The sequence below is a fragment of the Nematolebias whitei genome, chromosome 13, assembly GCF_014905685.2.
Source record: "Nematolebias whitei isolate Nwh7 chromosome 13, NemWhi1, whole genome shotgun sequence".
Taxonomy (NCBI): Eukaryota; Metazoa; Chordata; class Actinopteri; order Cyprinodontiformes; family Rivulidae; genus Nematolebias; species Nematolebias whitei.
Genome location: NC_056510.1, coordinates 11219746 through 11245581, shown reverse-complemented (window position 1 = coordinate 11245581; position 25836 = coordinate 11219746). Strand labels below are relative to the sequence as shown.

General features: G+C 38.4%; 1 protein-coding gene across 1 annotated transcript in view; it reads left to right on the top strand.

Annotated features, from left to right (window-relative positions):
* The first annotated feature begins 13739 nt into the window (after positions 1 to 13739).
* The window catches only part of ramp1 (receptor activity modifying protein 1), a 68771-nt gene continuing 56674 nt past the window's right edge, over positions 13740 to 25836 (top strand). The window contains exon 1 of the mRNA XM_037686328.1: positions 13740 to 13914. Within this exon, the coding sequence (XP_037542256.1) occupies positions 13857 to 13914 (58 nt within the window). The 5' untranslated portion in view covers positions 13740 to 13856. The remainder of the gene's footprint in view (positions 13915 to 25836) is intronic.

Here is a 25836-nt window from a genome sequence, read left to right as displayed (position 1 = left end):
TGTTAACTTTTTAAAGTAATTTTTATATATTTTATAATCAGACCGACATTTTTGTATTTTTATAAACTGGCAACATGTTGAACAGTTACGTGGCAACATTACCTTGACTGAAAATGTTCTTGTGGTCAAAAAGAGGAGCAACCTCTGAAGACTGTGGAGCAACCTGTAAAGAAAACCAAATTTCCTCATTAATTAGGTTTAAGTTTAACTTTAATGTAATTGATTCTGTATTTTAATTACAATTGGGGTAAACAAGCAAACACAAACTTATGAGAAAAAAAGTCAGGATAAAACTGTGCAAAAAATAAATCAAAAAGACTTGGGAAAGGATCATACTTAAAAATAACTGGGTGGAATAACTGGATTTCCTGTAGTTGTAAAATAAAATTCATACAAACTTTTCAACATTGAACAGACCAAGTTAAAAGTAATAAAACAATAACATTAAAACAGTGCTGTCACAATTTAGAGTTGGAAAAAAGTCACCAGGTTGCCTATTGTAATGAAAATGAAATAAATTGTTTCGTCCTTCATCCAAAGGACTTCATCAATCTGAGGAGCCACCAACTAACTGAGTCCCGCACAAGCAGCACACTCCCGTACTGGGGGGTAAAAAAAAAAAAAAGCGGTTTGCTGGTGATAAGATGGCCTGTTGTCAATATTTCTTTCAAAGCTCCACAAATTAACAGTAAAATGTTTTAACATCTCTGGAGTAATGAATGTCTGCGGTGCTTTCTGTTTTAACACTTACCTCTGTGACGCTGTATGGCAGGCCGCAGTGTTTTAGAGGTGTTTGCTGATTAGAATAAAGGCTCTCATCATCCAGTTCTGTGTCAACATTTTCAAATTCTGAAGCCAAATCTAGGAACAAACAGGATGCGGGGTCAGCGTCTGTGCAAAAGTAAAAATCAGTAAAACCAGCCGCAGTTTTTGTTTGTAAAACCACAGGTGTTCTCAGCACTTTGTGTTCCTGTGGACCTCCTTCACTGACACAAACTTTGACCCATGAGCTCCTCAATGGTTCGTGAACATTAATGGTTTGACACAACTGGAGGCTTTAAGTCAACTTTGGTTTTACTCTGGAAAATGGGATTTTAGGTAAGCTCAGTTGAATGTTTCTGAGTGTAAATTCTGTTAACCAGTCAGGATTGCTTCAGTACTACTAGACATTTTGTTTTATGTTATCTTACACTCTTTTCTTTTTCTTTTTAAACTCATAATGAAACTTACTCATCATTTTTTGGAAGAAGAGATGTTGACTATCTTTGGGTCATTCCTGATTAGGTAAAGTAAAAACGTAAACATTCCCTCGTTTATCGCAGGGGGATCCGTACCCTGTAGCCCCGCGATAAGTGAAAAACTGCGAAGTAGGCCACGCCCACTTCTTTGCTCTGCGCAGAGATCAGCTGCAGGAGGACACTTCTTCCACAGCTGTGGGCTGCACACAGATGTTAAATCCATCCATCCATTCATCCATTATCTGTTACCCTCTTCTTCCATTTTGGGTCACGGGGGTCGCCGGTGCCCATGTCCAGCAATCACTGTGCGAGGGGCGGGGTACACCCTGGACGGGTCACAAGTCCACCACAGGGACACATGGAGACAAATGAGACAAACAACCATTCACTCTCTCACTCACACCTAGGGACATTTTAGAGTTACCAATCAGCCTAACATGCATGTTTTTGGTTTGTGGGAGGAAACTGGAGTACCCGGAGAAAACTACACGCATGCACGGAGAGAACATGCAAACTCCACCCAGAAAGACCCCCGGACCGGGATTTGAACCGGGGACCTGCTCATTGAGAGGCAGCAGCTCTACCAGTTGTGCCACTGTGCTGCCTCAGATGTTAAATCTTCATCAGCCATTGTGTGTCATGTCCAAGCTTACTTTGAAAAGCCGCGATAGAGCGACAACGAACCGCGAACTAGCGAGGGACTACTGTATAATAAAACATTTAAAAGAGCCTCTGTCTTATTCTTGAATCCACAAATGTGAAAACTTCGAGATCCTGTTAGATCCAAAAGGTTTTGGCCTGTGCTTGCGTTTCAGTCTGAAATAGAAATAGGAAATGACAGAATTGGTATATGAATTAAATCATTCAAATAGGCATATTCTTCTGCCTATTAAGAGCAGTGGTGGGATGTAACTAAGTACAAAATACTTTGTTACTGTACTTAAGTACATTTTTCATGTATCTGTACTTTACTTAAGTAGAGTTACATGTGGGTACTTTATACTTTTACTAGAGTACATTTTTGTCTGTTTATTTGTACTTTTACTTAAGTACAGTGTTTGAGTACTTTCTCCACCACTGATTAAGAGGATATGACCAAATTCTCACTTCACTAGTGGAGTTTCAATAGCTTTGTGTCTAAAATGATAAACGCTAAAGTTAAACAGGTTTTGAGGGTTGAACTTGATTTTATAGTTACAGCTTTGCGTCTCTGTGCGGCCCAGAGCCTCGGTCAGAATCCAGACAATCTCCTCTCTCTGAGGGCTGTGAATATTTTCTGCGTAGTGAAGAACAGAACAGCCTCTGAGGTCTCGAACAGTCAAATCGCTGGAAATGCAAACGGAACAACTTCAGGTTGACGTTTTTCACCCCAAGAAAATCTGTGCAGAATGTCTCCAAGTTGCACGTTGTTAATTATTTTTTTAGATTAGTACTCCTGTGAAAGTATGCATCCTTACGCTGAGGCTTCCAGCAGTTCTTTTATCGCCTCCACAGGTCTGTGTTCCCATGGCAACCACGTAGTTAGGCCCTCAAACAGGTCGATGTCTCTGACAGCGAGCATCACCGCTGTCGCACCGTCGTTGTTAGGAACATTCACGTCCACCCCGTCTGTCTGAGTCTAACACAAAGTTACTGAATTAATGTGGGACATGAAAACCTGCAGCAAATGGGTCGTTCTAACTGGAAGGTGGGGTTAAACCATTTCTTTAAATGTTGTCATTTGATTAAACACACTGTTGCGTGATCTTGCTAATTTCACGGTGTCCTCATTGATCTTATATTTATATCCTGATAAAGTCACGTGTTTAATGAAAGCAGCACCTTCAGGTGACGGAGGAAAAATATGTCACGTTCTCACACTAGTCCTGGCTGTTGCTGACATGTTTTTAGGGACACCTGAGGATTGAGCATCATATTTCCAGTAACACAAAACCACAAAGGGAAACAATATCATTAACAGGCTTCTGAGAAGAATTTACTTTTAAATTGGTGTAATGTGCCTTTTTTCCTTGGAGATTTCAAAATAAATCTGAGCAAAGTTGGAATCGTAAACAACCGTAAGAGGAAGGAATTGTTGCCCTTCGTGGTGATCATCTGTGAAATCCACTGGAGTGGGAGTGTTTCTTACCAACAGGTGACTCAAAGAGGCCGTGTCTCCCTGCCAGGCCGCCTGCAGCAGCTGCGCCTGCAGGGACAGACGGGGTCGCGACATCCACCTCACCATTTTCATCTGCAGCTCAGGTGGGCTGAGGTGGAGTGCTGTCTGGTGGCTGCGACTCCACAACGTCAGATCGACTTCGGTCCTCAGCAGCTCCCACACCACCTGTTGAACACGCAAATTTAAAAATCTGATCAGCTAACAAAAGTAGTGCAATAAAATGGTGACTGGGAAAGTTTTTAATTGCAAGTTGCTGTGAGCAAATGGACAATGCAAGGATAATAAATGGCACTTCCGGCTGAAGTGGATGTCAAAATAATGCTTTATGAAAGCGCCACATTTTAAAAAGCTGCAAATTTTTCACATAAAATAACAGGTGGTTTATAAACCCAACCTAAAAACCATTATTTAGATAACATTTGAACACATGCAGCTTTAATAAAATGTATCATTTTTTGCTTTGCTCATTTTTTAAATTCATTTTTTTTTTATCTGTGTGTTTGGACATGCATGTCCTCTGGCATCTGTTCTGTAAAAAAAACCTTGGTGTTATTTTTATAATCAGCGTATGTCTTTTAACCCTCACATTAAAAAGTTACCAGGACCACTTTCCTCCTCCTGTGAAATATCACTAAGATTAGAAACATCTTGTCCAAATATGATGCAGAAAAACTGGTTCATGCATTTGTCACGTCTAGACTGGAATATTGCAATTGCTTATTATCTGTGCGTCCAAATAATTCTTTAAAAAGTCTTCAGTTGATCCAATATGCTGTGGCCAGAGTCTTAAAGAGAGTTAGTAGAAGAGATCTCTCTCTAGTTTTAGCTTCTCTCCATTGGTTCCCTATCAAATCCAGAATAGAATTCAAAATCTTACCTACAAAGCTCTCAACAACCTAGCTCCATCTTATATTACAGATCATATTGTTCCATATTTTCCTAACAGAGCACTTCGCTCTCTCAGTTTTAGGTTCCTAGAGTTTTCAAAAGTAGAATAGGAGGAAGATCTTTCAGTTATCAGGCTCCTCTCTTGTGGAACCAACTTCCAGTTTCTGTCTGTGATGCTGACACATTGTCCAGGTTTAAAACTAGGTTTAAGACTTTCCTTTTTGATAAATCCTATAGTTAGGGTTGGCTTGGGTTTCCTGAGCTATTCCTTAGTTCCGATGCTATAGGCTTAGACTGCTAGCGGACAAAATGACCTCACTCTGCTGCTGTCTCTACTTGCTCTCCTCACCCTGTTTGTATTTGTATTTATGTATATCCTTAACATGTGTACTTTTTTGTTTGTTTTTCTTCCAACAGGGGGTACGCCTGGGTCTGCCATTCTGTGTGTGTTTCTCCTTCCTGTTCTCTCAAACCCCAGCCGGTCAAAGCAGATGGCCGCTCGTCCTTAGCCTGGTTCTGCTGGAGGTTTCTTCCTGTTAGAAGAAGGTTTTTTTTTCTTTTCCACCATCTCCTTTGTACTTGCTCAGGATGAGACTGTGACGAAATGAAGATCCAACACAATCTGCTTCATTAGATAGATAATGTTTACTAATTGGCTTTTTTTATTGTGAACGTTCTTGTTCAGTGCCCTGAGACGACTTCTGTTGTAGCTTGGAGCTTTTTAAATAAACTGAATTGAATCCATTGGGGCAGAGTGCTACAACATCCTTCATGCCCCTACTGCTCACAGATTTCCATCCTAAGAGAAGTAAATCTGAGACGATAACTATAATTTTACCACATAACAGGTAAAATAATAATTGTTTTCCACATAACCCCACTTTAAATGACCTGAACTATCATTTTAACTTGCCAGTGAAGTGAAAAAACACAAAGACCCACCTGAGAGCTCACATGAGCAAACCAGACTAATAACATGCTTCTAGCGTAATCAAGTACAATTAAGGCCTACATTTATATTTGTAAGGATGTTTCAACTTTTAGGATTAAAACAAAGGCACACTGCACTAAATAAGGTTTATTACAGTCTGTCTCATCTTAAACTAGCATAAGGTGGAGCTTCTGCATTAATTCTTTTGACTAAAACTAATAGTCAGTATGGGTTTAGAGCAAATAATTCAACATCAATGGCTCTCATGGAACTAATAGAAGAGATAACAACTGCTCTTGATCAAAAATAGTATTGTGTTAGTATTTTTTGTTGATTTAAAAAAGGCCTTCAGCACTACTGACCACACCATTCTCCTTGAAAAACTGAATAAATATGGCATTAGAGGATTAACACTGCAGTGGATATCCAGTTATTTAAATAATAGGATACAGTTTGTACAGATAGACGATGTAAGATCAGAATTTTGTGTTAATGGGTGTGGAGTTCCTCAGGGCTCTCTGTTGAGACCAAAGTTGTTTATTTGCACATGAATGATCTTGGTTGATGTGTCAGGGCTTTTGAAGTGTGTTTTATTTGCAGATGATACCACATTTTTTTTGTTTGGGTGAAAATATATAACTAATGTTAGAGATAATACAGGTAGAATTCATAAAAATACAAACTTGGTTCCAACTTAATAAGTTACTGTTAAATTTGGAAAAAAAAAAAAACTACATGATATTTAGTAATAGAAATAAAATTATTGAAGTCCCATTTAAAATTGACAGTATTGAAATTCATAGTTAATTAAATAAAATGTTTGGATGGTGTTATTGATGAGAAGCTGACATGGAAATTTCATGTAAATTACTTAAGAATAAAAACAGTAAAATCAGTTGCATTACTGTATAAAGTAAAAGCGTTTTTGAATGACAAAGCTTTGTATACATTGTATAATGTCATGATTGTTCCATATTTAATCTATTGTATTGAAGTTTGGGGAAAAGCATGCAAAACAATTACAAATCTTATTTTTATTTTACAAAAAAGATCTATAAGAATTATTAGTAGGAAGTGCCATTGCCACCCAAAAATTATTTCATCAGTTGAAATTATTAAAATTTTATGATGTGGTTGAATATAGTATTTTCCAAGTCATAAAGCTCATAAAAAATATTACTGCCCCAAATATTCAATTAAAATTTGTTAAAAAAGAGAGTCATTATAACCTTAAAGGATGGAAATGTTTGTAAAACCTCCGTTTAGAACTAGTCTGAAGGAGCTGCGTTGTAATTCAGGGAATAGGATTATGGGATTGTCTTGATATCACCATAACATTTTCTAAAACAATTTACATGTTTAATAAGATGATTAAGTTAAAGTTGTGGGGAAAGTATTGTGCCATGTGAAGGATATCTAATATTTTTTGTTTTCACTTTGGAGATTGTTCAGTCCTAAATTGTTATTTTTGTAGTTATTTATATATTTTTAAATAAGGGGCAGAAATAAGAATTTTCTTCTTCTTTCTCCACTCTTTTCATTCAGTGTTTTTTTCTTTTCTTTTTGATGAATGTGTTTTGTTTCTTTTAAATGAATGAATAAATAAATTAATAAAACACATCGGACGTTCCACTGATGATAGTTTTTAAAGAGCTGTTACGCATGGATGAGCTGTTGTTCAGTGACTAATCTCCCCCCTCAGGAGTCTTTCCCATGTTGGTGGGAAGTAATCTGAACATGGTTCCCCAAGGTGGGCAAAGGAGGAGGGGCTTAAAGAGCAGGTCACATGGTTTCCACATGAAGCAAAACACATTGTTGTTGTTTTTAATGGAAAATGGCTGCAAGTCACGTGACAGGTAGAGTTTTAACAAACACAGTGGTCATCTAATATGTCTCAGTGTAACGGATGTCCTCATGTTACAGTCCAACACCACACACACACACACACACACACACACACACACACCTTCAGCTTACCTCAGTCATGTTGTTTTGACATGCAGAGATAAGGGCAGCAGACCTTCGCTCCTCCTCATCTTCAATGTCGGAGACCTCCAGCTCGTCCATCGGTGGTTCAGGACTATTTTCCTCCTCCAGCTCTTCTCTCTGCATCTCGTGATCAGCATCCCTGTTGTTTCTCCTCCTCCTCTCCTCCATAGCTCCTAATTTGACCTTTGTGAGCAAACAGACCAAAAACTAACAAAAACAATAACCCTGATGATTTTTTTTTTTTTTTTTAAGAAAACCTTGAATTAGATTTTACAAAACCCTCCCAGCTTGTTGTTTTTCAGTCTGTATGTTCGTGTGATTGTTACTGTGATGTCAGTTTCTAATGATCCACTGGTGCCTTGTGGGAACACACTGAGGGCGTGACTGGAAATACAACCCTCATTATATCTGCAGTTGAAACACATCACTGCACATTAAACAAGCTCATCCAGAGATTACAGAATGAGAGGTGAATGAAGGCTTTCTGAGACCTCAGTCCCTTTTAATTTATCAGTTATAAGCAGCATAAAATCATGTAATACAAGCTTTCATTGTAGTGCAGAGCTAATGATCTTAATATTTGAATAAAGTTAGTTATCAAATTATGTAGTGGATGAAAAACTCATCTTTTGGAACAATAACTTGGACAAATTTCAGTAGTTCCTGAAAAAATATATTCTATGGAAACTGCTTTACTTTAAATAATGAGTGACCTGATGACTGCAGACTCTGAGGGGTTTAACCAACTCTGTAAAGGTTTAGATCTTTCTTTTCTGACAAAAGTTCAATCTTTTTTCTTCTTCTTTTGGCTTTTCCCTCTTCAGGGGTCGCCACAGCAAGTCATCCTCCTCTATCTCAATCTGTCCAACTACCTCCATGTCCTCTCTAACTGCATCCATATATCCCCTTTTTTCTGGCAGCTGCATTTCTAACATCCTTCTACCAGTATACCCACTGTCCGTCCTCTGACAATGTCCAAACCATCTCAGTCTGGCCTCTCTAACTTTATCTCCCAGTTGTTCAACCTGTGCTGTACCTCTGATGATTTCATTCCTAATCTTATCCATCCTTGTCTCTCCTAAGGGGAACCTCAACATCTTCATTTCTGCCACTTCCAGTTCTTCTTTCGTTTTGTCAATGCCACTGTCTCCAGATCATACAATATAGCTGGTCTCACCACTGTCTCGTAAACTTCTCCTTTGACCTTTGCTGCCACTCCAATAATGGTCAATCAGGTCATCTGGACAGTTTCTTCAAAAAATAAACTGTCCAGATGACCTGATGGACCACTATTGGATTTTGTACATGGATGATTGAACATGAACTTTGATGTCTTTGCTGCCACTCTTTTGTCAAAACTACTCCATCCTGCCTGGACTCTCTTTTTCACCTCTTTACCACATTCCCCATTTTCCTGGACAGTGGACCCCAAGTACTTGAAGTCCTGCACCTTTGTGACCTCTGCTCCTTGTGGCCTCACTGCTCCACCAGCCTCCCTCTCATTCACATACATGTACTCTGTCTTACTACGGCTGACTTTCATTCTTCTTCTTTCAAGAGCATATATCCACCTCTCCAAGTTCTCTTCCACCTGTTCCCTGTTCTCACCACAGATCACAATGTCATCTGCAAACATTTGGTCGGTCCATCACCAGAGCAAACAAGAAGGGGCTCAGATCCGATCCTTGATGCACTCCCACCTCCACCTTGAAGCTATCTGTCACTCCTACAGCACATCTCACCACTGTCCTGCTGTCCTCATACATGTCCTGTACCAGTCTAACATACTTCTCTGCCACTCCAGATTTTCTCATGCAATACCACACCTCCTCCCTCAACATGTTTTTTTTTTAATGCTAGTGTCTTTATTATCCTAAATAATATAGTGATCCATTAAAGTCTGATCTTGATTCATATGCTGTCCCTTGGACAGATTATAAATAAATTAATCGAACACGTGAGGAACCTATGAAAGAATGCAAACCCTAATGTGAAAAAACACAAACAACTAACACGTACAAACCCGAAAGCAAAGGAACGCAAAAACAAAATGTAAAAAACCCAACGCCGTCCCACCCTTTCAGCACATTGGGTTCTCAAGCCCCACTTTTTCTTCCTCACACATTTATCTTTACATCGTGTTCCTCTCTCCTCCTCCCACTCATCCTTCTGCTTCATTTTGAGCTCTTTTCATCACACTCAGGTTTCTCAGTTCAGTTTATGTCTGCAACGATTATAACACTTTTCCAAAGCGTTGTAAAAAAAGAGCAGATCCAGTCCCAAACCTTAAAACTCAATCAAATTAATCTCAGTACAGACCATTACGGAACATCAACCCTATCTTGTCATTATTGTACTTTGTTCTTGACTTTTCCGTGCCAATCCATCCATTTGCTCCTTTATAGGATAGCATCTGGATGTTCTCATACCGAATCATAAACACAATCATTTTCCCTCCAATCACATGGTTCAACCTTGAGCTCCGTCCTTACTCATCCTCTCTACCTAATTAAACCAGTGAACTCCTCTTGATTCATGGAGACCCTGCTAGTAAATAATTAGCACTGTGCAGACTGTTTGATTAATAACATCTATGTCATGTGCAATGTTTTTTACAATAAGAATGTGTCCTTGGTTCCTCTTCTTCTTCAGGTTTAATGTTTAACAAAAACTAAGCAAGTGACTGAAAATGACTTAAACGCACAAGACACTACCAAAATAAATAAAAAATGTGCATAAATTAGAAAGGGATCTGTTATTTATTTGCTATCTCTTACAGGATCATTAGCACTTAAAATATATATGTATATTTTTTTTTTATTAAGTAAAAAATCAGCTGCCTTCATTACTTACAGTTAAATCTCATCTGGTTTGATCTTCTGAAACTGCTTGTCTCCCTGAAACATCTGGAAGCAGGTTTCAGGTATATCTTCGACCCTTTTTAACAAACTCAAATGTTTCCTCTCTTCTTTGTCATCCCGCGTTTACACTTGGTTGCCGTGGCGACAGCTGGACAGACAGGCGTTACGGGGTGGATTTTAAAGAGGCTTTTGGTTTTATGCAACACACCAAGACGAAAGAAGACCTGAATCTGAGTCAGAGTCAGAGTTTCTTTATTCTCGTTCCACCACATGTGGTACATGTGGTGGAACGAGATTATGTACTCAGGGCCCCAGTTACATCCAACAATAAAAAGTAAAAGAAGAACAGTAAAAAGATTTAAGATATGAACTAAGAAAAACATCCACTAAAAATACACTAAGCACTAATAGCATAAAAACAATATGTCGAACAGCAGCATGAACATGAGTCTGTGTGAGCAGATGAGCACTCATGAACACATCAACATGAAACAGATCAGCAGCAACATGAAACAGATCAGCAGCAGCATGATGTGATTCTTCACAGTGATTATCCTGGTTAGAGATTCAGGAGTCTAACAGCCTCAGGGTAGAAGCTGTTCCTCAGTCTAGTGTTACACTTAATGCTCCTTAACCTCCTTCCTGAGGAGAGAGGGGCAAAAAGTGTGTGTGCTGGGTGAGTGGGGTCCTTCATGATGCAGGCGGCCCTCTTCCTGAATCTAGAAATGAAGATTGTAGATGTTACTCAAATGTGTAATAAATACTCGTTCTATGACCATCAAAGTTTTTCTTTTTTAAGTTTAATGATTTATGATTGATTTTTTTTATTCTACTTTTTACTTATCGGCATCTTTGTAGACATGATGCAGTGCAGTTTTGAAAGTTCTTGAAGAGTTTGTTTGTTGTGGGATTTGAGAATATCCTCTCTTTATAAAGAAAAAGTGATGATTATCTTTACATTTAAATGTCAGAAAATTGTTTTGTTTTTTTACAAGGTTTTGAACCCAACACTAGATTCTAATGGGCTTTAATGGGTAAAAACATTATACCCTTTCTTTGTCTTTAGGCAGGGTATATTAAAATATTTTAATGAGATTCTTAAAATCTGAGTGTCTAAACTTGGTGTATTTTATATTCTGGTCCATGATTATGTTTTGCATTTGTCAAAGGAGTAATGACAGTTTGTGTCACATCAAGCTCGTGTTTTATAATTTGCAGAATTTTTTGAAGATCATCTACTTTCATTTTTACTTTTTGTGAATATCTCATCCTCCTGACTGACTGGAAGAACCGAGTTCCTCGAGTTTTCAGTTTGTCAGCAGATAGTTTGACCGGCTTTAAAGCTCCTTTTGTAGCTTTGACATGAAACTTCACAAAATCATTTAGGCAGGAGCTGGATAATAAATAAAAAAATATTTGTAGATGAATCGACACTGAGCTCATGTACTGTTACACATTAAGGTGGCCATTTATTTAACAAAGTGGATCAAATTGACTTTGATGTAATTCTTATCATGATTTGTACCAGATGTAAAAAAAGAATTATAGTGAACAATAAAGCTGCATCAGCCAAATGAACTATAAAACTCCCTATGAACACTAGAGGGCAGTGTTTGACAATTAGAAACACCCTAAACTTCAAATGTATCATTTCCATCATGTCACCAGTGCAGCAACTGAACACAACACTGTTTTTGACTTCAGCAAACAAATACACAAGTCCAAAATGAATCTGTTTTCAAAGTTTTACACGCGTTAGAGCTTGTTTTAATATTTCCACTGGAAATATAAGCAGCAAGGTGCTGAACGTCAAATACAACGATTAATTATCAGCAACTGTGAGCACTTAATAACTTCAGGGTCCATTTCATTTACATAAAGTTGAAATTATTCTTTGGCATCAAACAAGTCTAAAGTTAAACAAAATCCATAAAATCCCACAATTAAATGCATATTAATATTCTTAAACAGAAGCACATAAGTGTGTGTATTTATGTTAACACATGCACATGTATCACAACTATATATGCACATGCAAAGACATCAGCTGTCCATCATCAGAGGGGTTATAATGCCATTTATAAACAGTTTAATGGCCATAGTTCTACAGAAAGCAGTGACCAGACAGACAGCTGACACTCTGCACTCAAACTGCTAAAAACACAAGACTTGATGGAAGCATCACGTTAAAAGTTAAAGTTTGTGTTAGGAAAAACACACAAAAAAACATGGTTAGTTTGGAAACGAGAAGGACAAGCAGAACATGGTAAAATCTCAGCTCAATAATCCATAAAACTTGTGGAATAATGGGATTTGAACAGGTGAGACCAAATATCTGTTGGAGGACAAACTGACCACCCTTTTCACTCTGCTACTGTCTTTACTTACTCTGCTCAACCTGTTTTGTATTTGTAATTTTTTTTTTCTATCCTTAACATGAGGTTGTTTTGTTTTTTTGTCTTTCAGGTACACCTGGACCTATGTATATCTGGACCTACCATTCTGTGTTTGTCTGTCTCTCCTTCCTGTCCTCTCAAACCAGCCGGTCAAAGCAGATGGCTGCTTGTCCTGAGCCTGGTTCTGCTGGAGGTTTCTTCCTGTTAAAGGGAGTTTTTCCTTTCCACTGTTGCCACTGTGCTTGCTCAGGATGGGAGACTGCATCGAAGCCAAGATTCAACTAGTCTGCTGGATTCCTTAGATAGAGAACTTTACTAATTGACTTTTATGTATGTGAATGTTCCTGTAAAGTGCCCTGAGACAACGTGGTTGTGATTTGGCGCTATATAAATAAACTGAATTGAATTGAATCGGTTACGGTGCACAGCATGTTGGAGAAGAAAAACAAGCAAACACCTCAGTTGTCAAGCACAGAGGTGGAAGTGTTATGATTTGGGCCTGAGTCACATGCAAAATCTTAAACGACTGAATTTAGTACATTCACTGCGTCTGCGTTTGGATTTTTCTGTCAAATAAATAATGACACTAACTTAAAACTGACGCGTTAAATTTTTGCGTGAATGATACTGATTAGTTGTGCAGAGCCATCTTGAACTGGACTAACTCCAAAAGATAAGCGGTGGTGTCCAAATGATTATCTTTAAATGATGACGTTTTGCAAACAGAGGTAACAGCTAAATTTAAAATATGGGGATCACTCGCAGATATTAACACATCAAGTGTTTATTTGTAAAAGTGATTGGCATATTTCCACTTATGTGGTTGTTAAGGACAGTTGCTTGTGGTTTAAATCACACTGACTCCAAAAGTAAATCAGATGTAGATGAACATGTAGTGATTCATTTCTGTAAGTTTCAATAAAATCCGTCCAGTAGCTCAGGAGATATTTTGCTAACAGACACACACAGTCTGTCTTTATGTCCTCCAGTGTGTCTCCCCCTCCCTTCTCTTCCTTGCGCCCTGCTGGGTCCAGCCTGTCCCTTCACAGCTCAGCTCCACGCGCGCGTCCCGGGCTGGCGCGTCCCGTTGCGCACGGCACTCTCCAATCCCGCCACAGTTTCCCCGCGGTGCCTTCCGGACTCCCGCCCTCCAACTTCACGGCTCGGTGTGTTTCATGCCCTCGGATCGGTGACAGGAAGGAGGACTCCGGGGAGGTGCGGTGCAGCAGGAACCACGACGAGTCCCGGGTCTCCCCCCCCGAGCCGGCATTAAAGGTGGAGGTTTTAGCTCCGCGGATCTCCCCCCACGCGGTCACTTCATGATGTCAGCACCTCCTCACTGAGCTCCTCTTGGATCCTTTCTGCCAAAAGTTCACTCATTTGTGGAGCGCCAGGATGGAGCCGCGCGCCGGTTCGGTTCTGCAGAAACAGACGCTCCTCTGCTTCATACTGGGTGAGTCTCACGCGCGCTGCACGCGGTAAACGTGGCAAAAACGACTTTTAATGACAAAAAATAAAACTGAAAACATAAATGCACTATATAGCTACATGGCTCAAAGGCAGAAATATTTCTTTATTAACCTGCTGGGAGGTAAATAAGAAGGGGTCACAAAATCACCTTTTATTTGCTTTAAGTCATAAAATACTCATCTGAGTTTAGTTAATGGGAAATAATCCCATTTAATAAATGTTTGCTGTGTAAACACAAATCTGTGTTTGGTTTATAGGATGAACGCTCAGCTGTCTTTACTTTTAAATAGTCCCAAAAAAGAAAAAATCCTATTGTGGTTCATTTCCACGCACAAAGTTTAGGGTTAAAAGTGTCTTTTCCAACAAGTGGGCGAGGTAGTTTTGTTGTGAAATACCTTAAAGTAGATTTTTTTTAAATAATTCACTGACATAGTCAGGATTAAACTAACAGAGTTACTACAAGCCATAGGTTTTTAAATATTCTGACTCTTCTCGCAGTTTTGCAGCTCTCAGTGTCATAGCTGTTCGTAAATCAGCTTGACATGGATTCTCCCCAAGGAGTGAAGGTTATTTCTGCTGGAAGGTTTTAATAAAATTGCTCATTTTGGGTGAAATGATGGGGTTGTTCCTTGAACTGTCTTAGAAGCAGAAGTTAAAATGATCACTATAAAGAAAAGAGGGTTTATGAGCTGAACGGGTGGAAACACGAGCGCTTTATTTTACAGCCCATTCAGGAAAAAGTAAGTCAAAGGTTGTTTTAACATCTTTAACGAGAGACAGATAGAGTGAAACATCTTTACTGATTTTGTTTTGCTGATAATTCTCCATTAATTTGGATATGTGCATTTTGTTGAAGTAATGGTATAATAGGTCTGGCATATTACCCACTACCTTTCTGTCTAAAATTCAAACCTAAAATGTTAAAAAAAAATTGCAGCATTTTTGGTCATAACTTTACGCTTGTTTGTACACAACGTTGCAAGAACTCAAGCAATTTGTTAACACTCAGAGTATGTGTTGGGGATGACTCTCAGCTACCATCACACTGAATTTTAGCTCAGTATCTGTGAAACTACCCGAGTTATAATCATTTGTAAAGTTGCACATCAAGTAATTCTGTTTGGAGATTTGAAATCCAGCCAGCTAGTTGACACAAACCAGTCACATCATTTTAATGTCACCCATCCACCACGAATGATCTGCTTGACTTTTAAACATGTTCAAAAAATGGTGCCGCAAGGTTTCTCTCAGAATGATCACAGAGTTGTTGCTGGTATCTCCAAACCTGTCTCTGGAGGACCTTAGATGTGTTTTGAATCCTGCACAGGAAGTCTCCTCTGACAGGAAACACGTCACGTTCAGGTCTTCATTTAGGTCAGGTTTGGTTTATTTGTTGTATGCAGATCAACACTTTTCATTCATTCAACCTTTATTTAGACAGATTAATCCCAACACAACGTCAACAATGCAATGAAATGTTCAGGACGTTCATCTCGACTCGTTTAAAAAAAAGAAAGAAAAAAAAAGCATGCAACAAAAATACAAAAACAAGGCACCAAAAGTGAAAAAGAAATACATCTACACCAACCAGCATGGTACTGTTAGCAGTGTGGTTCTGTTAGCCAAGGTTCTTTTAGCCTCATGGTACTGTAGTGTGGTTCTGTTAGCAGCGTGGTCTTGTTAGCAGCAATGCCCTGTTAGCACCATGGTACTGTTAGCAGTGTGGTTCTGTTAGCAGTGAGGTTCTTTTAGCGGCATAGTCTTGTTAGCAGCATGATCCTGTTAGCACCACTGTCCTGTTAACAGTGAGGTTCTTTTATCACCATGGTATTACAGTAAGATTCTGTTAGCTACATAGTCTTGTTAGCAGCACGGTCCTGTTAGCACCATGGTCCTGTTAGCAGTGAGGTTCTTTTAGCACCATGGTACAGCAGTGAGGTTCTGTTAGCTGCATTATAGTCCTGTTAGCACCATGGTACTGTTAGCAGCAAGATCCCGTTAGCAGCATGATGATATAACAACTGTGGCAACTGACGATGACTGCCCTCCAGAAACAGGTCCATCAGACACAGAACATACTAGATTTCCTCGTGGAAGCGAACTGTTCCGTAGAGTTCGGTCTGTGCAGGTAGATGGAGCATCATGGAGACGGCCGCCATGACAGGCTGGAGCCTGAGTCCGAGGCTGGAAGGGGGCCGGGAACTGAACCATGATGGCACAATCGCAAGACAGCAGCACACAAAACTCCAAAAGTGCGTCACAGTCAGACCCGTAGCGTGGGTGCACAGCGTAGGCGCAAAAAAAAGTTCAAACAAGAACAACAGGAACAAAAAAAGAGCGAGTCGAAGCGGCGCTCCCGTCAGAGCTACCATTCTACGATACACGTGACGTCACAATGTCACATTTCAAACGTGTACTCCAGTTAAATCCTACATGTGGGTGACGGCTGCTGAGGTGGGAACAGAACGATCTGAGGGGAGAATAATGTGGGTGGAGGTGGGCGTGAAATAATGTGCGCTGCTGAGAATGCAGTTTTACAAGCTGTGCACACTCAATTTTTTTTAATGTCCGGTTGTTTGGTCACTCAGAAAAGCAAGACTGCAACAAGTCACTCATTTCTTACTATTCCCCGCCAACTACATCAAAACTAACCATTTGGACATGTGACAGCCAACAAATATGATCTTACCATTACTGTTATATAAAAAATGTTTAATATTTTTTGACAAAAGCAGAATAAGCCTACATATCCACAGTAACATAACTGCAGCATGCTTAGAGTCACTGCGATGATCCACCAGGGGAATTCCCTCTTTTTGTTTCCTGCAAGTAAAGCACAAAGTGTTGGAGATGTTCTGGATTTACACAAACAGGTTTGACTCATTATTACTGCCAGGTCGTCTCTCGGCTGTTTCACTTTGTTCTCATCAGAAACAGCAGATTTTTAAATCTAAAAGTCCCGAACAAAATCCATAAATGACTTTGGTATTGACGTTCGTGTACGGCTAAAGGTTGTTTTTTTTTCGTTTTCAAAAACGAAGAACCCGCTAAAGCTAATCAAAAGTGGTATCGTCTTTCAGGTTGTTTTGTTTAAAAATTGCAGCCTGGATTGGTGGAGAGAAAGTCAGTTCCTGTTTTCAATACATGCAAAGAAAGCGGCCCAGAGAGCAGCTTTAATCCTCGTTCTCTGAGGTGATGTTCTTTCAAGTGACAGCCCGGGATTCAGTTGAAATTCATTCAACGTATTTCATAGACAGAAGCAACAGTGGATGGTAGTCAAATGGCAGATGGGAAACACTTTGTGGAACGACTCACAGGCAAACATCGGGAAACTCTGACAATATGCACCTAATGACGGGGGCCAATTAAAATTATTTTTACAATACCTGCCAACTACAGCGTGAGACTCAACGTGACTCACTTCTTCTTTTCTTTACAGAAGAATATGTTTAAAGAAAACCCCTTTTTAACTTTTTAAAGTTTTATTTATAGCCACTAAAATCTTGCAGAAGTCCAGCTGCACATGCAGTTCTGTGAACATTTCTTAACGTACAAAATTAAAATACAGACTGCAATGAAAGATGTCTTATTTTCTCACAATATTGAGTTAAGTTTGAGTTGTGAATAAATAAAACATAATAATAAGTAATAAAAAAATATAAATTAAACCAATGTTAACACAGATAAGTTCAATTCAATTCAATTAATTTATATAGCATCAAGTCAAAACAGAAGTCGTCTCAGGGTTAGAAACAGAGATAGAAACATTCATATATATACAGTGTAAAAGAAAGTTAATTAACATTCATTATCTGTTATAAGTTGTCCAGAAACTTCATTCTACATCATTCATTAGACTTTTATACGACAAGAGTATTAGGGCGCTAAGAAAAAAAAATTACATTACGAGAAAAAAGTTGTAATATTATGAGAATAAAGTTGTACGACAACAAAGTCAAAATATTACAAGAATAAAGTCATAGTATTATGGGAATAAACTCATAAATATAGTGACATAATTATTCTCGTAATATTACCAGAATAAAGTCGTAATATCAGAACTCCGACATGAAAAAGCAGTCTTACAACTGCGGTAAAATGATGAATGTTGAGCTTCTTGTTAAGTTATACTTTGGTATTGTTTTTTTTACAAATAATGAAATATTTAATCTGTTAGCACATCAGATTATTATCAGTATCAGGACTTTGAAATGATTGTTTAAACAACTATGTCTGTTTTGAAGAAAGAACCACACAGATTGGGAAGAAGTTGCTTTTTTTGTGGAAGAGGAGCTTTCTGGCAGTGGTCGACTGCAAGGCTAGGTGGTTAGCTACAATAGTGGTGGTTAGCTTAGTAATTTTTCTAATTGAAAACAACTTTATTCTGGTAATATTACGAGTTTATTCTCATAATATTATGACTTTATTCTTGTAATTTTCGACTTTATTCTCGTACGACTTTATTCTCGTAATGTAACTTTTTTTTCTTAGTGTGGCCCTAATACTCTGTTGTACTTATAGGTCTGAACTCTGAAATATAATTTCGTAAGTGAGTTAATTATTGAGTCAACAGTTTACAACCAAACTTTACTACATACTGGATGTTTATTTCTCCTGGATGATTAAGCACAAAGATTATTTTGAACCTTTCAAATTAAGAGTGGAGCAAAAATATATAAAAAGTTCCATTTTAAAAAACTTATTTGATATATTTCTATTCACAACTGAAAGCCAAACTAGTATTTAAAGTTTTCATTTGTGTGGTTATGTTTGCAAATGTTACATGTACAGTAGTAGAAGAAAGAATCCGCAGGGCTGATTTTCCTCAAGCCTAATAGATCCTGTATTTTAGAGCAGGAAACCCTCGTGGCGTTCACTCTCCACACAGAGCAAATGGAGGTCAGGGATTTGAACTGGTGACCTTTGATTCCTCCGTTCGGTTTGTAACGGAGGCTTCGTACTTCCAAGACACAATACGAAATAAAGTGCCGCTGTGAACACTCAAACAGATCATCAGCTCACAGCCAACTTATCCGTGGAAATCCTCTCTCACAGGCCAGAATTTGTAAGAGTTTTTTAAATGAATGTGTTAAAAAAAAAGATAACATTGTTTGAATTATACAGAGCTCCATTGAATTGGCTTCCATCAGCAGTCCTTTGATTATTCCTCTTTCTTCGGCTTCTGATGCACAACTTAACGATTTACTCGAGGGCATTTTAATCCAAATGAAGCGAAGAAGTGCGGAAAATCCCAAACTGAGCCAAATTAAAGCAAAAGGGTCCATCTCTGACATTTGGAATATAATTGCGGCCAATTTGCACTTTGCAAATTAACCCCAAAATTAAGTCTAGTGACCAAATATCTTCATGCTACTACAGCGATTATATATTTAAGTCAAGGTACTACTTTTAGTCAAATCACCAACCAGCTTGTACAGTAAATTTAAATGTTTCTATTCATGTTAGGACCGATTTGAGCCATAGCTTCAATAACACTCGGCTTCCCGGCTGATTATATGAGAGGAGGTTCTTCTCCACCCTGTAGCCACGGGTAAATTGGGACAAATAGCTCATTGCTCTGCAGTGGTCAGCTCATTTAACAGCTCAGCTGTCTGCAGCCGCCCGGCATCAAATATCATTTTGACCTCAGGTAACCGAGGCGCCTCAGCGCCCTCTGAAGCTTCGTATAGTCGGCTGAGCCGAGTTTTAGTGTTTTCCTCAGTCATTATAAACAGCGCTCATCTTCTCCTTGAACTTCCCTCTGATGATTTGCTGTAAATAAATTAGCATCACCTAAAGCGTTAAATTAAAGATTGTATCTCCCCAACAACTTCCTCGCCTCGTTTGCCTCTCATGTCTCATGTTTACCTTGTCTGACAGGGCACAGAAGATGGAGCGTTATCGCCTTCTGCTAAAGGCGAGAGAATGTGAAATGGTTTAGCATGTTTGCTTATACTGTTAGCAAAATATATAATGTAAATATAATGTAAATATAAGTAATAGTGGGATGAACATTTGGGAGCCAACCCCTTTTAAGATGGCTGCCACAGATAACGGACAAAAATGGATATAACTTAGCTGATTTTTACAGATATTGAGCTAAATTTTGGTGATGTCGTAGCTGAGTCATCCTCAGCGAATCCTCTGAAAGATAATAGATCTCGCGAGATCTCAAAGTGTGCATAGGCCTGTCGCGATAAACAATAAATCAATTAATCGCATGATAAATGAAAATTATCGGCCTCATTTTCATTTATCGGCTTTATCGTTTCTTCATGTCTCTCTTTCTACTGAAGACACTGGATCACAAAAAGGTCAACTCCGGTGCTCTTCGCTGACTCCTCCCTTTCTCTTTTCTTATTAAAATCCATTTTAATCGTCCAAAATAGCATTTTTAGATCGTTAAAAGCATCTAAGCTAGAAGCTAAGCTACGAGCTAAGCTAGCAGACCGACCTCGGGAGAAAAACCTCAGTTTTGTCGAAGCTCCAAAATTCACGGTTGAAACCCGTGCTTTCGTGTGAAAAGTTTTTCTCTGCTAAAAGAAGCTGAGAACTTGTTTACGGATTTTTTAAATTAAAATATTTGTGTGAAAAATTCAATGGTAAGGCGCTCAAACCACACAGAACGTCTGCCATTTTGAGAACCAAAGATAAACAGCACATGTCACGTCAAGGGGCCTCCCTCCCATTTTTCTTAATGAGACACTCTGCTCGCTCCCTCACTATCCATCCTTCGATTCAGTCTTATACTGCCATCCGGTGGTCAAAACAAGGTATTACACACAAAACAAATTAACAAACATTTTTTTTTATTAAATTGAACAATAATTACTAATTATTGTTCAATTTAAAACAATATTATCATTTATCACAATAATTTCTGAGACAATTAATCGCCCAGCAAAATTTGTTATCGTGACAGGCCTATGCATAACATCATATACCAGGTTTGAACAAAACATCTACAGTAGTGCCTCACTTATCGTGGGGGTTACGTTCCAGACACCCCTGCGACAAGTGAAAATCCACCAAGTAGGGACATTATATTTATTTGAGTATTTATATATATATTAAGACTTTATAAACCCTGCCCACACTCTTGCAATGTTCTTAACAATGTTCTAAACTCTCTAAACGCTCTAAAAGAGCAAAGTGAAAGAGAGCAGACAGACTGATGCTACGGTTACTGAGACAATCAGCGCCCGGGATACAGAACACAATGCTCTGGTTGGTCGCCTTCCATCAATCAGACAATCGTGTGCGTCATGTACAATGTTACGTTGAACACCCGTGAAACAGTGAGTCTGCGAAAGTCAAACCGCGAAGAACTACTATATACGTTTTCTCGGCATTAGAAGATTATGCGTTTGGCATTAAAGGGAGCAGGCGATATGCGTTCTTTCAGAAGTGCTAGGCTAATAATTCATCTACATACGGTTTATGACTTTATGCCATAAGGAGAAACAATGCATTCTATGCTTATATACATGTAATTTTAGGTTAAAATACATGGTAAAAAATACTAAACAAGAGTAAATCATTTAGTTTGCGTTGAGTCTAAACTTTGAGCAAAAGCAAAGGGACATAGACAAGTATTCAGAGTGACTGCGCTGACTTTAGTCATGTAAACACATCCACAACTTGAAGGGGAAAAGACCAAATAGGTTAACATTTGATGTAACTAAAATCTGAGCGTACTTCTCTTTTGTTCTTCAGATTTGTCTGTTTGATCACTCGTCATGACGGGACTTATCTCGTGGATTTATGTGGGAGTGATTATGCTTGTTTGAAATAAGTCCATGTGTGCTTTCGCAGAGCAGTAACCCAGTTTTCACTGTTACGCCTCAGCAGCTAACGAGCAGCTTCCAGGCTCTGCCAGTTAATGAAGCGTGTGTGTGTTTGTGTGTCTGGGAGTGCTTAACTTGTGCTTGTTTGTGTGAATGGCCCTGTCCATAGCGGCAGCCATTACCAATTATCCACATGCCATGGAGGCAACATTTATTTCAGGGCCTTGATAGTATAGGTCACACTAGCCTTCAACACACACACACACACACACACATAGAAACACACACTCGTGTTTTGCTTTGTTGATAAAATCCTTTACCCTAGCAGTTAACCATCACAGATACTAAATGCCAAACCTCTAACAGCTACAAAGGTTATTAAACACCTTACACACCTTTAAATTAATTATCTGATTGGTAAATTGCTCAAAATACTATAAAAAAAAAGTATTTAAGTTAAAATATACAGAATATACACTTTCCTGCAGGACTCATTTGTGCAACCTGCACACTACCCCAAACCTAAATTTGAACATTTTGAACTTCATAACCGCTTATTTTTCTTACTAAATTTTAGATAAACATAAAGACGTTTAAATTTTAACCCTCAACCTAAACCACAATTCATAACTTTAAACTTACTTTAAATCCATTTTCTTGACTTAAACTGAGTTTTAAACCACACTTTACCAGTTATTTTATGTTTAATAAAGGATCAAAACTCATTGTGTTGCTCAAACTAAAGTTGTTAACAAAGTTACGTTAAATATCTTCTTAAATGCTGGTTTTACTGTTTTATCTTTTTACATCCCAAACCAGTGTTTCTGAGCTGGTCACCTTCCGGCATAAAATGGTGGAGTGGGTCAAAATATTTGATTCAATATTTGGTCAAACCAACTGAATCTAAAAGTTTTAATCCAGAAACTGAGTTACCAACCCACCCTTCATTTTTATTTTATTTTCAAACAACTCTCTGATGCAAAAGTGACACAGTTTAAATGTTTTATTGTGAAGCATTCTGATTATTTAAGACAAATAGGGTTTGAGTTGTTCAAGACAATTTAGTTTAGTTTACTTTTTTAGCACTGATTTATAACAAAGGTCTGCTCAGAGCTAGGCTTGTCGCAATAAAAAATAAATCAATTAATCGCAGATGAATTAAAATTATCTACCTCTTTTTCATTTACAAAATGTCCCCCGGGCGCTTTCAATAGCTGCCCACTGCACCACCTGGTGGTGGATGGGTTAAATGCAGAGACTAATTTCGCCATTGTATGGAAACATACAGTGCTGACATTGTGATGACATTATTATTATTATTATTATTATTTACCGGCTTTTTCGTTTCTTTGTGTCTCGCTCTTTCTACTGAAGACACTGGATGAAAAAAGACTCAACTCCGGTGCTCTTCACGCTTCACACCTCCCTTTCTCTTTAAAATATATTTTAACCGTCCAAAATTGTGTTTTTGGATCGTTAAAAGCAGCTAAGTTGAGAAGCTAAGCTAACAGGTCGACCTTGGGAATAAACCTCCGTTTTGTCGAAGCTCCAAAATTCACGGTTGAAACCCATGCCTTTGTATAAAAAGTTGTTTTTCTCTGCAAAAAGAAGCTGAGAACTTGTTTACTGGTTTTTTATTTAAAAGCTTTGTGTGACAAATGCTATGCTAAAGAGCTCAAATCACCGAGCGTCCGCCATGCCACCATGTCAGCCCATGTCACGTCAAGGGCCCTCCCTCCCATTTTGAGACGCCGCTCAACTATCCATCCTTTGAAAATTGTTGGATTGCATATCTGGATTATTGAGCATGGACTTTGTTGGTATCCATCCTTTGGTTCAAACACTCTTATACTGCCATCAGGTGGTCAAAAAAGGTACTACACTCTAAACAAATGAACATATCTTTTCAAATTTGACAATTAATTATTGTTAAATTTCAAACAATATTATCGTTTATCACAATAATTTCTGAGACAATTAACTGCCCAGCAAAATTTGTTATCGTGACAGGCCTACTCAGAACAGCTCACAAGAAAACCATGTTCACTATGTACACCAATAAAAAAACAATAATATTATTTTTAAAAACACAGTCCAGGCAGGATGGAGTGGATGGAGAAAAGTTTCAGGAGTGATTTGTGACAAAAGGATGTCAGCAAAGGTCAAAGAAAAATTTTACAACTCAGTGGTGAGACCAGCTGTGTTGGATGTTCTGGAGACAGTGGCATTGACAAAAACAATAGGAGAAAGAACTGGAAGTGGCAGAAATGAAGATGTTGAGGTTCTCCTTAGGAGTTACAAGGATGGGTTAGTAGATTAGTAATGAGATCATCAGAGGTACAGCACAGGTTGAACAACTGGGAGATAAAGTTAGAGAGACCAGATTGAGATGGTTTGGACATGCCCAGAGGAGGGACAGTGGGTATACTGGTAGAAGGATGTTAGAAATGCAGCTGCCAGGAAAAAGACAAAGAGGAGATATATGGATGCAGTTAGAGAGGACATGGAGGTAGTTGGAGTGAGGACAGAGTGAGATGAAGGAGGATGACTCTCTGTGGTGACCCCTGAAGAGGGAAAAGCCGAAAGAAGAAGAAGCTTATTTAATAAATGATTACTGGAAAAGTTGTAACACCCAAATCACAAAAACAAGAGCTGGAACCAGGAACTTTTCTTGTTCCTTCTTTGCTCCTGAGTGAACGTGTCAAACTTAAAAAAAAACATTTTTTCATATATTTCTCCTGACTGACGAAAACCATCACTGATTTATCTTTTACGGTCTGTTCCTTCACGGTGTGATTTCAGTAATGAGTTCTGTGGAAGCCTGAACATAAAGTTTTATCTCCTGTGTCACTGATTGTCCTGAGTACACACAAGTCACTCCTCGGCTCATAAAACTAGTTATTATTTTTTACTTCTCCTGGTGTCACCGTACCACCATGAAGCCAGCCTGATTTGTAGATGCTGATGAGTGCTGCTCCGTATTCTCAGATCCAAACATTCTTACAGCCGGTTTGTTATGACGAGTGGTTTTTCTTCAGTTTCCTGAGATTTAAAAGCTTTATTAATATTTGCCTGTAACAATTCATCAGCAAGTGGCCTGTGGGCCAGACGGCCCTTTTTAAACAATAATGTTGCCCCAACAGAGCTGCCAACATCCCAATCTGATTTTCCTGGTGCTAAAACAATACAATAAAGCATTAGCTTAGCTCACTACAAGCAACACGATGTTATTTTCAAAAACCAAAAAGACTGAAAGCAGATTTAGAAATTAGACAAATTCAAAGCAAATGGACTAAAAGGTATTTTTGTTCACTTTGCCAACACAATCCAATGTTAAATGAAAACATTGCTGAGATTGAAGAATGCAATGTCAAAGAACAATTCAAATCAAATTATTCATCTTTATCTGAAGGTTTCCAGAAGAATCTCAACAAGATGATAAAGTAGAGATCTGCACGCACCTTTTCACCAAGTCTGTGATAGAATCACTGCAATTTACTAAACTAAAGTGACATTTTTCAGAGGCTAGAGCCACGAGAGAAAGAACACTTGCTGCCTTTGAAAAAGATGGGCTTGATGAAAAAGTTTGACCAAATATTGTCTGTGGCCCTCAAACCCCCAGCAGCTGTATATAGCAGGGATTCTCAAACTTTTTGGGTTCAGGGACCCCTTACAGGGGAGAAAAAGTTTCTGGGACCCCCTTATTACCCCTATGCTTATTAAATAATTTTCTTCAATGTTTAACTTTAATGCAGTGGAAATATTTGTGTACCATAAATACTTAAGACTTGTTCTTTAGTAGTATTAATACAATTGTTATACTTTTAAACATGGGGTATTTTCATTCAAGACATAATTAATAAAAAAAATATATTTCAACTTCCAAAAATTACAGCTTTGAGAAAATTAACAGGATCAAAAACCGCTTTGAAATTTTACCTATTCACATAATGAACATCAATGTATTGCCTTCACTTCAAATTATTACAGAAAACAGTTTACATAAAACTGAACAGAAGCTGGGTCTGGGGGTCCTCCAGAAAATTTTGAATGAAGTAGATGTGATTTCCTACATTTTGGTGTATTTTAATGGGTTGTTAACATCTACATGCTTCATA